At 35.4% G+C, this 14,644-nt stretch overlaps 1 protein-coding gene across 2 annotated transcripts in view; it reads left to right on the top strand.

Annotated features, from left to right (window-relative positions):
• SGCZ (sarcoglycan zeta) overlaps window positions 1-14,644 on the top strand; it is a 230,977-nt gene that overhangs the window by 158,088 nt on the left and 58,245 nt on the right. For both annotated transcript variants that reach the window (XM_075499215.1, XM_075499214.1), the window contains exon 3: window positions 530-617. In XM_075499215.1, coding sequence (XP_075355330.1) covers window positions 530-617 — 88 coding nt within the window. The remainder of the gene's footprint in view (window positions 1-529; window positions 618-14,644) is intronic.

Here is a 14,644-nt window from a genome sequence, read left to right as displayed (position 1 = left end):
TGTTATATGACCTCACCTTTCAGTGCTCTCTTTCTTTGCTTTTTGAGAATAATGATACCTTTTACCTTTGAAGAAATGCATGACACTGTTTGTAAGGTTTTAGTAAATGCAATCCAAATACTATAGGTTGTACAGATTAATAGATTAATGTAGTATAGTGTTGGTTAGGTAGTTAGAAAAGTATATGTTAGCAATATATGGAGAAGGCTAACGAAACAGGTTTGTGTTAAGGCCTTATGAATTTGTAACTTCATAATATTATCAGGAAATAAAGCCCAGTTTATATGAACTAAGTTCAACTCTGGTCTCTAAAGCAGGGATTCTATGCACAAAGGTTTTAAGCTTAAAATAGTATTCTTGTTATTCTTTTATATAAAAATTTGACTTGTAAAATACTTTATGAAATTATTAAAAAGGCTATTGTATTTGACGCAACTCCCCTCTCAGCATGCATGTTTATATTTAGTTCTAGCTTAATTCTACCTCAATTTTTTGTTCTCTCATTTATTGTCTCATACATGTTTCCCAGGATAGCCCACTGGTCTTACAGTCTGACAGAAATGTAACAGTGAATGCAAGAAATCACATGGGACAGTTAACTGGACAACTGACAGTAGGTGAGTGTTCTTTATTGACTGTTATGTATACCAGTTTAGCTTTATGAGTAGGTTTCATTAATTAACATTGAAGATAAAATATGGCTGAATAGTCAGAAAAAAATCTCATCAGCATACTCAAATAAAAAACAATGCATACAGTGGATCATAAGAGCATGATTCAGCATTAGCTGAAGGCAGAGAAAGTAGATATGCCTCAAAATAGTTAAAACATAGCTTAATGAAAAATGATTATTTTTGAGACAGCTGTAACAAAACAAACTAAAAAAAAAAACTCAGCAAACTTGTTTCAACAACAATTTCAGTGAGAAAATAACCATCATTTTCTTACAAGTTCTGTCAGTCTTCCATTACTTCAGTGGGATTTGGTTTGTCCCCATTACTCTTGCAATGTATTTGTGTCAGCATATCTACTGAAAACAGTTGGAGTAACAGAATGAAAAAACAGAACAAACAAAAATCCAAATGCTTTCCTAGTTACTCTAAAATTTAAATGGAAAGTAATAATACTGCTAGTCATTCATTAAAATGGTGTCTGATATTTTACAAAGTATAAAATATAACAAATCAAAGTTCCAAATTAAATGGACATAAAAAATCCTCTACTTATCTGTTCCACTTTTCATCTATTTTTCCCTGCTTTTATTAATTTTACCATGTTATACTGCATTTTTAGCACAAATCATACTTATTGTGTTAGTAAATATGAAGTAATATTTTTTCTATTTTCAGTACTAGGACAGTACTGAAGATATTCATTGCTTTTTAAGAATATTGGCCAAAAAAATCAGTACAAAGGAATGTTCTAGATCTGTTAGAAAACAATGTATATTGACTGGAAATGGGATGAAAAATATACAAACATATATACGTAAGATACTAATGTATATATAAACTTGAGGACACACCTCTTAGACTCCATGTCTTTTCATTTTTCTCACTTTACTTCTGGATTAAGCTGTGTTTTATCCACTCTTTTTCCTCATGCGCCGAGGATATGCTCACAAATAGTTTTAAGTTAAACTCTAGTTATAATCTACACAGAGCTTTCATACTGGCTGGAGGCAGTGGCTTCACGTTGTAAAAAATTTTTGGCAAGTACATACAGAGTGACACACCATCTGCACTGATTTCCCTGAATGACCACATCAAATGAGTGTGCAAAGGTAACCAGACTTGCTAGCAGATACAGATGAGGAAAATTAAGCTAACACCTGTTCTAGCCATATTGTACTTGCCCAGTGTGTTTATGGAATGCAGTTCTGTTTCGTCTAGGAGCTGTATTATTAAAACCTTCCACTTCAGCTAGTAATTGCTAAAAGGTGAGTTGCCCATGGCAAACATTCACACTGGCTGAAACAGATATGATATTCTGATTGCTGACACCATTCCTGCTAAGTGAATCCAGCACTGAAAATATATGTGAGTGTATCGAGACTGACCTACTCAAAGGCATCACACTAGAGGTTAATATTCTAAAAACATAAAGGCCTGAAGAAAATGTGTTCTTACGTTACCATCATTAGAGTGAAGACCTGTAAGCTTCATGGTGTGCCGCTGGTGCAGAGGGTCTGGGGAGTGGAAGTTTGCTATATTGCAATATTGTCTTTACATTATTTCTTATTCTTTATCTTCCTCTTCTTTTTCATAATGCTGATATGGTCTTTATTGTTTCCTATATTCATATAAATATCTGCTGCTTTATTTTTTAGAAATTTCTCATACAGTATTGAATATATATTAAAATATTCCTTATTTTCTTATTTATTATTTAATATTTCTTACTTAGTATAGGTACTCATAACTACCAGTATAATCAGTAAAAGCCTGAACATTCTACTATTGGAAATCAAAGAAATGAACAGACACCTAAAAGTCAATTCCTGCCTTCCCTTCCAAAAATTTTTGTTGTGTGAGGTAGAGCGGATAAAGAAAATTCTTGATTTTTGTGTAGGTAAAAGCATGGAAACATCTGCTGAGAGAAGGGGAGGGGACTTTCCTATACCAGGTTTGCTGCCGTCAGGAAATATTTTTTCCTGTTAGCTGTAAATATGCTCTGGAAAGTCCCTGCCTTCTTCAGAAATACTCTTTGTCTCTTCACTGGTGCTGCATGCTGAAGCAGCTGTATGTGTGGCTGCCCAGTGAAAGGGATGAAAATAAACAGTGGAGGAAGCATTGAGGAGAAATATCTTTAAACTACAGAAAAAGTAAACTATTATGCTTTGGGGAAAAAATTATCTAGTTAACAACTTTGAAATGTTCTTATCTGTTAACTTCTTTAAAAAGCTGAATAATAATAATAATGATAATAATACACATTTATATACATGGCAGGAGCATTCTGAAAAGAAAGAAGAATGCCCGTGCATTCAGGTGGATGATAATGCACTTCCTATACATGTGCTATCATTGGCATTTTATCTGTATTTCACAGGACGTAAGTGATGTTACAAGGCAATAAATAGGCTGGTCTCTTGTCTTTGAGGTTCAAATTGCTGTCATTGGTCATGGCAAATTTTAGGACAACTAAGAATTTCTTGTGTGGTGTTTGGAATTGTGCCATGCAAGACTAAGACATCCTTAAGAGCTTCTAATTAAACCTCTAATGGAAGATAGATTAGTGTAAAGAAATGGGGATAGGGCTGGGAGGAAGAAGACTATATGGTCACCCAGGGAGAGGGAAGAACTCCAATGAAACTCTTGATAACAGGTACTCAGTTCTGTGAGTGACTACAGAAGACAAAAGACTTCTGTAAAATGCATCATTAAGACATCTTGGAGCACATCCTAATCTAGAAGGAGTGAAGGAAAAGTATATTAAAAAAAAAAAAGGTAACTAAGAATACTGGATGATTCAGTGGTTACATGTTTAAATAGTGTAAAGCCAAGTCATGGCTCCAGGTCTTACCTTACCAAAGGTGCATCCGTTATTAGAGTACAATGTATTTATGTTGACACTGAAAACTGGAAGGAGCGAAAGTCACAGGTGTAGAAATGCTTTCGGTTGGGATCTATACCAACTGAGCTAGAAATGTTGTTTTGTGTTTTGGTCTGTTTGTGAGACATGGTCAGGAAACTGCAAAGTTTGTATCTGGATCTCCAAAAGGACTCAACAGCCTTCAGTTTTTAGACATGCCATTTAAGACCAACAGAGCAGATATAGCACAGACATAAAGGATATCTACAGAATAAAGATGTAAAGATGATCATTCATTGATTTTTGTATCTAAGCTAGATAAGGAAAAGTAATCACATCTCTCCCCTCCTGTTACTTAGCAATACCCTTTGCATTATGCATTCTACTGAATTACCTTGACACAACCTTTTCTCTCTGTTTAGTCAATGTTTGCATAGTTTAAAGCTATATGTAAAAAGTTCTACTAATAATCTGCCAATCTTAGAAATGCACAACAGTTGCTCACCTCAAACCAAGTATGTTGTCTCCATGCTGTCTGCACAGATCATATATACCTCTGCCTGTTTTTGTGGAGGACATTAGGCTGACGAGTGATAAAGGGATCAAAATTAAATATGGCTGAAAGGAGACAACTGAAGCCCACATATGTACTTACCATAACATCATCTTCATATTTGACTATTACTTTGCCAACTTTCTCATTTATTCATGAGGTGGTGTTGTGGTTTAGCCTCAGTTGGCAACTAAGCACCAAGCAGCCGCTCGCTCACCCTCCCCCCTCCCAGTGGGATGGAGGAGAGAATTGGAAAAGCAAAAGTAAGAAAATTCATGGGCTGAGATAAGAACAGTCTAATAATTGAAATAAAATAAAATAAAGATAATAATCATTATAATAAATTGTAATGAAAAGGAAAATAACAAGAGAGGGAGAGGAAGAGGAACAAAACCCAGGAAAAACCAAAACAAGTGATGCAACCGCTCACCACCCACTGACCAACGCCCAGCCAGTCCCCAAGCAGTGATCGCTGCCCCCCGGCCAACTCCCCCCCATTTTCTATACTGAGCATGATGGCATATGGTATGGAATAGCCCTTTGGCCAGTTTGGATCAACTATCCTGGCTGTGCCCCCTCCCAGTTTCTTGTGCGCCTGGCAGAGCATGGGGAGCTGAAAAGTCCTTGACCAGTGTAAACATTACTTAGCAACAACTAAACCACCAGTCTGTTATCAACATTATTCTCATACTAAATCCAAAACACAGCACTATATCAGCTACTAGGAAGAAGATTAACTCTATCCCAGCTGAAACCAGGACAGGTGGTTGGTTGGTTTGTTTGTTTTTCCTTGCTGCAATAATTGCTTCTGACAGGTATTTCTGCTATTGCTTGACTCTTTTCCATTCATAAAGATCCCTGGGGATATTGGAAACCTTTTTAGAATATGACGTACAGATAAATGTCCACTTCATTTTTTCTAAGATTCGGGCTTTTTAAGACAGAATCATAAATCACATAGAGGTCCAGAGCTGTACACATCACAGCTTTAGAGAGCTCCTGAACCTGTAGCTCTACTTATTGACATCTCTACAGCCATGCGAGTTGAGAAAAATTATTTGAATACCAATGAAATTTATATCACACTTGCAATTGCCTTTTCAAAATAGCAGGCAGATGTATAATTTTCAATTACAGCACTGGTAAAGGCTGATAACAGTACTAAAACATATAGCTATTCAAATAACTCATCAAACTTGACAAAACTTTCCATGCACTTACCACAAAATTTTGTAATGTATTTAAGATTTTTTTTTTCTTAAAAATGTGCTTGCTTACTTGCTGTGTTCCACCAAGAGTACATGGGGTATTGTGCAGAAATTATTGGACATTAAAAACCAGAGGTATGTAACCTTGTGGGAGTGGAAATAGTCCCCTTCATCGTTCTTAACTAGATCACGTATGCCAATCACCCGTGCCTATATCTACTGATACCTTACCAGGTAACACATCCTGCTACCTCTTCACTTCCGAGGTGATCAAGGTAACTCATTACCTAAATGTTGCTTATGATGTTCCTGTTGCAAATACCTCAGTCCATTTTATTGTAGTTTGGTCTAGACATCAAAGAAGATCTGAAGCAAGACACAACATTTCAAGCATTCTTACTTTTAGAATTACTTGTGCTAGAACTTGTATTAATATGTGTGCACACGTGGCTCTAAATCTTGGATATCTATTGTCAGACATTTACTTATTTAAGATTATTATGAACTTGAACTAAGTGCCTATTAAAGGAAATGGAAGTAAAAACAGGCTTAAGTAACAATGGATGAGAAATGTCTCTGTATTTGTTAATCTTTTTTACATACATAATAACCTCAAATGTAAGGTCTTTTCTCCTAAGTGTTGCAGGAAGAAGGTAGTTTCAGAGCAGTCATACACGTATACCCTTTCCGCACAGTAGGAAAAGGGAACAAAAGGGCTCAACTCCTCTCTCTCTTATCTGTATGTATTTTCTTGTATTATCGATAGTAGGGCGCTGGGGAGACAAGGGATGATGTTGTTTTACAATCCCTCATTAGCTGCTTCTACCCTTCAACTGGGCAAATATGCATCAGAACTTAATTGTCAGGAACATGTAAAATAAAGCCTTTCTCCTTGCCCTTACAGGGAGGTTTGCCTACCTGCAGTCCCAAACTACAGTGAAATTTCAAAAATCTAAAATATATTAAACATTCTGCTAGTTTAATTTTCATATTAAAGCAATTGCTCCTGTAACCACTGTGGCGCAGTAGAACTATGAATATTGTTAAGAAGACATGTTGCAAAAACAAAGTCAAATAAATGATTTATCCATTTCTCAGCGTTCTCTGAATTTATATCCCTTAACTAAAATACAGACTGAAAAAAAAAAAAAATTTGGTCCTTAAAACCACTTTAATGTGTGGAAATCAGAAATTCAGGCAATTCACTTCTACCATATCTAGATGAATTAGTAGTCCATCTTTTGCAGTGATGTACAAACAGAAGTATTTCATATTGAACTTCAGACTGAATATGTAATAGCTTAAAATCTTCTTTTGGGGCATTTTGTCATTAATCAGGCTCTTCTCATTGTAGCAAAGGCTTTTAATTTACAGTTAATTCACTCCCTCTTCCTTTTCTAATCCAAAAAATTACCACAGATTTTCTAATTTCTGTGCTAAATTACTTGCATCGCTTACATTTGTTCAGAAGTTTTTTCACCTTAAATGGAATTTTATATTGAAAATTACTGTTGCCTAGTGTTTTCCCTTGTTATAAGTCAGTCACTTGTTCATTCAGAGAATATTTACGTAACTTACACAGCAAAATATTATACATTCTGAGTATACAAATTTTACAGTACAATGTTTCTTACCAAAGTTTTGTAACCAGCTAAACACTCTCTCCAAGTATAGGAATATAAACAAATTATCAGAAGGTGAAAATACAGCTCATCTGCTAGTTTGTGGTACAAATCCGTTGTCAGATCTTTTGAACGGAGGTAAATGTGAGATAACTTGCCCTTTCCAAGTACAGGTTAGCTACCTTGTACTTAACTGCAGAGTTAAAGGACCTTTCAGCTTCAGGAATCACTGCAGAAGGTACAATGGAGTGGTGCCTGAGAGGCCATATGGCTTTACATCTCCTCCTGGCAAAGCACGTGCAATGAGCCAAGAGGCAGGCAGAAAGTGAGCCATCTTGCTCATAACAGTTGAAATGTCCAGCTGGAATCTGAGTCTCATCCCTTCTCATAATTTACAGTGCAATGTGATGTTGCCTCTGTTTCTGTCTGTCTAGTCCCTGGAAAAGTCTTTTTACAAACCATCTGCACTATAACAGGTTTTGTAATAGGAGCTCACATAAAATATATTCAGATATACTCTTAATGACTTTGCCTAAGCTATCATGAGAATCTACTCCCATTAATTAATTATCTTGAAGTGCAGTATTAGGAAAATGTGAAGCTCTGAAAACTGGTCAAAACTTCAGCCTCTTTGCCAGCACTTTGATGGGTCTGCCAAAGTAGCCTTTTAAAAATTAACATGTTATTTATTTGAAATTCATCCATATTTCTCTTGCAATTCTCTATTTAAGTCATTTTCCGGTAGTAGAAAGTCTCTTGACTTGTTTGTTTTGATTCCATATCAAGAAGCAGTATTAGTTAATGGACTAGTAACAAACAGTTGCAAACAACTCTTTTCTAGTTTTTCCTTCTATTTCACTTGTACGTTAGTTGCATCATTCCCTGTGTTAATCTGCATATGTACATTTGACATTCAGCAGTGGTGAACTTAGGCTCTTGTGACTAGCCCTTGAATTAACTGGGCTGAAAAATAATACTTTTTAATGCATCCATTACATAATTAACTCATAAAACTATTAAATATACTTGGTATCATCAACCATTTGCAATCCACTTTGTGCTTGGTAACAAGATCTTTTTGAAAGAGAGAGAAACTTTACACAGTACTTTAGATTGCTTTTAATCATTTAGGTACATTTTCAATTTTTGAGCAATATCTTTCATATCTTTATGATACTCTTATTATATGTTATGTGCAGACATAACACTACATTGCTGTTTAATAATTGAAATACCCTATGGTGTAAAATATATCTTACATCTCCCTTATGAATTGCCACATGAAAATCGTACTATAATAATAAAGAGTAGTAAGCTATTTCTCTGTCACTTATTAGGACCAAGTGGTAATTCTTTCTGGTAGGTATGGCCATTATTTAACCTGAAACCTTCTTCCTGAAATACAAGAGCTTATCGTGTCAGTTGATATGTCAAGAATTAAAAATTCTCCTATGAATAAACACAAATGCAAGCAGCAGTAGGACAATAATTTAATTCTGTGCAATTTCTGTGTGGTTATTTCAGGGGTGAGAGTGCTTGTGCACTGTTGGTTCTAAACAAGTAGCAAAGAAGGTCTATGCTGTGGATATAAGATTCCTTGCTTTAAATTTTGTCATCCTCACTAGTGTGTTATACATAATCGTCTTTGAATCCTAAAAATAATAACTTTTTGTTAAATTATTTAAACACTACATCAGTACTTCCGGAGCTGGGGTCTTGAGACCTCTTCCTCTTATTTCTGCATTCAGTATATTTTTTTCTTCTTTCTGCCTTCATCAGACTCTAAAAGTTTTCAACATTTGAGTCTTGATCCAACTTTTCTTCTTTTCTTTTTCTTTCCCTCAGTCTGAGCTCAGGAAGACTATTTCTGCCTCGGATACAAGGTACAGCTTGTGTTAGTTCATATCTGAAATTGTATTGATCTAACGTGGAGAGCACCTTTTGTTGTCTGTAACTGACAGACAAAAAGAAAAACATACTTTGTACTTTTATAACTAGTCTGATACTTCTGTCTATAATATTTGTAGCACAGACAAAATACATGCAGGTTATTTTCTCTCTCTTTTTCTAAGTTTATTCATCATCTATGTTTGGAAGGAATTTTGAGGTCCAGTACCTGTTTCTCAATGTGTTTTTCCTTCCATAATCTAAAGCTGGTTTGGAAAGGAGAAGCACATGGAGGAAAAGATGCCTTTTCAAAGTCAGAATATGCATTCTTAAGTTTGGACTTTAGAAATCCTCCAAGGTGTATGCAGCTACTGGGCAGTGTGCTTTCTTTTTTTCTTCTGCAACTGCTCCAATTTTCTTGTATATATTCACTATAAATCTTAATTTTCATTGAGCTGCTGTTACAAAATTGGACATTTTTTTCTTTTACACATGGAAAAGGTATGAGGCTGTATCAGAGGAAGTTCAGATTGGACATTAGGAAAAGGCTCTTCACTGGGAGAGTGGTTGGTCACTGGAACATGGTTCCCCAGGGAAGTCGTCACAGCACCAGGCCTGTAAGAGTTCAAGGAGCATCTGGACAATGATCTCAGTCATATGGTTCAGTTTTAGGTAGTCCTGTGAGGAGTAGGAAGTTGGACTCGATGATCCTTATGGGTTCTTTCCAACTTGAGATATTCTGTGATTCTGTGATTCTTTTGAAGGGGTACAGAATAAATTCATGGAGGGGAGGAAGAGTGACAAGTAACAGGTCTTCCTCCCGGCAGCCTGCTGGAAGCCAGGCTTCAAGTGAAGCCTCAGGTCCCAGCTGCAGACAGTTGGTGCTGGCAGGAATAGCCAAGCACAGAGGACTGGCTGCGTGCTGGCTTCCCACCGGATAATCTTCGGGAAAGCAGCAGGCGCAGGTCTCTTTTCTCATGAGAGGGCAATAGTTAATGTTCTATACCCACTGTCACTTTAGAGATGATGGGAAAAGGATGAAAGGGAACACTAAATCAGTGTTTTCCAGGCAATGATTGTGGTGGGGGAGCTGATACGCTCAGTATGAGCCTCAGCTTGGTGCCTTAGTATTTCATCTCAATGCTAACTTTGACTCCAGAGCATCTGTAGTGAGACTGGACATACGCTGAAGTAGAATTTCAATTATCAACAGCTATTTTGCCAGTGGTACAGCCATCCTCCACTTACTTTTCTGCTTTATAGGCTTTTCATTTTACTTCATTGTATTTTAAATGCAAGTCTGGATGTTTCCACCGTTTCTGGAAAATTGGCACTGAGAACTAGGAAAAAGGATATTCTGTTTCAATTTTCAAATCTTTTATCCTCAATATTAAAACATATTATATTTTTTTTTTCCCCATACCATACCAGAGGACATGGAACTACAAGCAGTGGTCGGATTTAATTGTAGAAGTAGCGTCTGAGTGGGAAGAGGTCATTAGTGGTTTGCATGGTGATACAGAAGTGTTAGTGTTTAAACATTAATCCATTGCCATCTGTCCTGCTGTTGTTACCCACATGCTGTTGGCCAATATAGACAGCATAACTACTACCCAAATGTTCAGAGCAAGGAAGGAGAAGTGATTTCCTTTTGTAGGAGGAACATCCCAAAAGTCAAAGAAATAGACATCGTTCTGAGGTGTTTAAGTAGGTTTCGAGGGATACAGCATACATCTTCAAAAGATGGTTCTAATTCTTTGTCTTTAACGTTATCAACTGCTAATACTTAATTTAACTGCACAAACAGGTGCTATGGATGCATTGTGACATTCACAAGGCTGCTGCTGGGTGCTAAGCATTATTAAATTACCTACAGCAGCTGGCCATTTAGCAAGTCCCTGACAGGATATTAAGATTTTATTTTTACCCCTTTTTTTTTCCTGATGTTCAGACAGCTCATTAATATTGGTAAGAATATATTATTCTAATAAGGATGGTTTAGGTGAAGGACAAAATAAGGGCAAATAATTGAGAAGCTGTTTACTAACTTCATTAAATACAAAAACATAATTAAAAAAAAAAAGAGAAAGAGCATTGAGATCTTTCTGATGTTCTCCTTTACTTCAGAGCTACAGAGAACACTTGAAAGAAGAAACTCAACAGCATGCTGCTGCTGTTAAAGATGTTGAGGTAACAGCAAAGAGATTTATCAAAAATACTGGTGAGAAGTAATTTGATTGTAGAATTAGTCTTTATTCAGCTAAGTTATCTCTAAAAAGCCCGAGTTCTATCAGTTATCTTACTGAGCCAGCTATGGGAAATTAACCTGTTTCTGTATGTGAAAGAGATTTTTGCAAGTGGATAGTCACGCTCAGAAACATTTGTCTGTTTGTCCATGAAAATTATTTGTCCATGCAAGATGATCAACCTCTTAGATCACAAGTTCTAGTTCATATATATTAGATGACTAATATTAAAAAATAAATAAAACACCTTCTATTTTCTAGAATTTCCTCTTGCATGTCTTTAGACTATTAGGAATTGCATCTCACTGTTATGTTACAATTATTGTGTGTTTTTAAAAACACTAATGTCGAAGTTTACTTTCTATTTATTGCACTGCTTTGTCTGAGTCCTATAAAAATATGCAGTTCGAAAACTAACTTCAGTGTATAACATTGAAACTTTAATAACACATTGGAAAATACCAGTTAATATCCATAACTAGAACATAGCTAGTTTGTTTTGCTTATTTATCAAGATAATTATGTTTATTTGCCTTTTAATTATTTTGCTTCCATTCATAACAGTATGGAGTTTCAAATTCCTTATTATGCTAATACTAGAGATGTTTAATTGTGCCATTTGTAGATGGGCAGAGCTGTTTTGGTGTAATTTGTCTCAAGCATGTACAGGACATTTAATGGTATATTTAATATGGATTTTTAAAATTTCTTTAATACATGAATATATCTCTGAAAATACCTTCTTTTTCCTTAGGTTGTTCTTAGGATGATAAATATTGCAGTTGCAGCTGAATTATGAACAGATGGCACTGAATTAATGATTAGCTGAATATTTTAAAATTTCAACTAGATTTCTTCCTGTGAAGAAAAGCATTCCATAAATCTGAAATTAATTAGTCACTGGGAGTAGCTATCACTCACTGAATCACTAACATCAGTTATAGATCAAAATAATACAGAGTGAGCATTTTTCCCACATCAAAATTAAGGACTACATTGCGTTTAAAATAAGTTATTCCAACATCAGAGTTCCAAAATTTCATGAGTTTCCTTTTGTGATGTTTTGGACAGATGTTTTGTTTGGAGAAGCTGTTTCGTTGCTCGTCTCTCACATGTATTACCAAGGCACCTGGACTCTTTACCACCTTAAAGCTGTCAGACACTAAAAGCTTCCTAGCCATTTTGCTTCTGGAATGGAGAAAGTGGTTTTCTATTATGGAAGAGGATGACAGGATGGTTCTGACACTCACCTGTCTTTTAAGAATGAAAGGGAAATTTGCTAACCTTCTGTCTCTAGTTTGGTCTTTTCTGGGTCTTCATTTTCTTGGTTTGGGGTTTTTTTTGTTTGGTTTTAACTTCTTTCCTCTGTGGAACTTATATATGAAGCCAGATGCTAATTTACCACATCTATTTTTCTCTGCAGTGGAGTGATTCTAGTTGGCTTGCCATGTTGCCAAAGCAAAAGCAAGTCCAGACAAAAATTCCACCTATGCTTCAGGTCTTGCCTCTGAATTTATACATCTGTCTTTATCTAGGTTAGATTTCTTTCCAGATACAAAATCATACATTCCTTTGAGGACACTTCAGATTTCCCCATGATACTACACTTGTTCCTTTACCATAAGATCTTACTCCCAAGGATATCAATATAGACTTTCTAAGTGGTGTATTTGAAAGGTAGACAATCTGGGAGTGATTCAAATCACAGACAAAGACACAGAATTTAAGTGTCAGCAGGGCAGGAATCTGAGGTAGATGTCTTCATCTGTGAATTGAATTGCATCGTCTGTGTTACAAGTCAACAATGAACTGCATTGAGAACCTTAATCAAAAGAGACACTTCCAGAAGCTAAGAGCCCAAATCTGCTTTTATCCTGCTCTGCAGCTTTCCTGGCCCTTGTCCCACTGTCAAGGGTAAGGAGACAAGTCATTTCCTAAATGGATACTACAAAAATCCTGAGGGCTGGGCTAAGCCATCATCATCTTGTACTATCATCATAGTGGATGCTAGCTGTTCGGAAATCTGCAAATGCAGTTCACTGATCTACCACTTAACAGAAGGGTTTAAAATTATTATTTTCTGGTCAACAGGCTATGATTTTTTATTCTTGTTTTACTATCCTGAGTAGTACTCAGTGGTAGCCTTTTTGTAGATGAATCCTGTGTATCTTTTAATATTTTGTACATTCTTTCATTAAATCTTTCTCAGATAAAGCATGATTATATGAAATACTAACATATTTTGCACAGTCAACCTCAGCATGTTTGTACTCTCTAGCTAAAGCAGATAATCGGAGAAACAGTCACTTTGAAAAAAACAGATTTTCTAGTCCTTCCTATGTTATAGCTATCAGTGTTGAATTAATTTTATAAAAATGTACAACTTTTTTTTTTTAACATTCCTTTTCCAAGAAAGCTTCTAAATACTCTGGTAGCTCTTATCCTTTGTTTCAGTCCTCTTCTCATAAAATGTGATGAATTAAATTATTTATCTCAAAAAGTTTAATTTACTTTCAGAAACCTTTTAATGGTCTAATTCAGTACATTGTGAATAATATTGTGTAATATTAATATTTTGTAATATTAACCTGTGACTATAACCTAGTCAGAACCGGTTATATTTGAAGTCCATGGAAAACTGCCAAAAGCATCTGGAAAAACAACTTGTATCTTTTTAATAAAATGAGGGGGAGGGAGGGAGGAAAAAAAAAAAGGAAGATTGAAAACTAACCTCTGAATTATAAATGTATATAGAGAATACAAGTAAAAATATTTGTTAGCTTTTAATTTATATTAATAAACCACCAAAAATGTTCAAAATACCTACAGAATAGAAAGAAATATCAGAATGACTGTGTCTAATGCCTACAGAGAATATTATCAGTAAGAAAGACAAAACTGAAATGCTTTTCTTTTTAAATCTTCACAAAGCAAGATACATAACAGTTAGTAAAAAAGGTCACAGGGTAAAATCAGGAAGAGAAAAGGTAAGGAACCATTAGGTGACATGAACATGCTTCATTCAATTTCAGTTCCAGTCCAGTTCACCTCAGAATGATAAAGCAGGCAGCAGAAAGGTACTTGCACTATTAGCAATTATTTTAAAGAGTATGCGGATGAGAGATAAGGTCTCAAAGGATGCCAACAGGTCAAACATCAGATCTGCTTTTAAGAAAAGAAAAAAGCAAGGTTGCAGAGATTTACAGATAAGTGATTTTCAGTAGAATTTCGGGGAAATTTTTAGAACATTCAATAGAAAAGTCAGACTAAAAGTCTGACCTAAAGGAAATGTATAATGATAAATAGAAACAGTTTTAGAGAGGAATGAATAACCTTATGATCTGGAAGATGTTATATTTCCCAAGGAGAAATGCAACATTCCTGTTTTGTCTTTGAGTCTAATCTGTGTAATGAAGAAATTTCATACTCCCCTTACTGTCTTGTGCATGCTCTTGCTATTTGATTTGAATGTGCTCTTCATTAAGCACAGCATGTAGTCAGGTATCTCATACTATGTATTGTTCTGTCTTTTTTTAACTCTAATTTCTTTTCAGTGGAATATGCTATAAATAATAAACTTCAGTTACTTAGCAG

The sequence above is a fragment of the Mycteria americana genome, chromosome 4 (assembly GCF_035582795.1).
Source record: "Mycteria americana isolate JAX WOST 10 ecotype Jacksonville Zoo and Gardens chromosome 4, USCA_MyAme_1.0, whole genome shotgun sequence".
Classification (NCBI taxonomy): Eukaryota; Metazoa; Chordata; class Aves; order Ciconiiformes; family Ciconiidae; genus Mycteria; species Mycteria americana.
The sequence above is the reverse complement of the archived record's forward strand: the minus strand, read 5'-3'. Positions and strand labels throughout refer to the sequence as shown.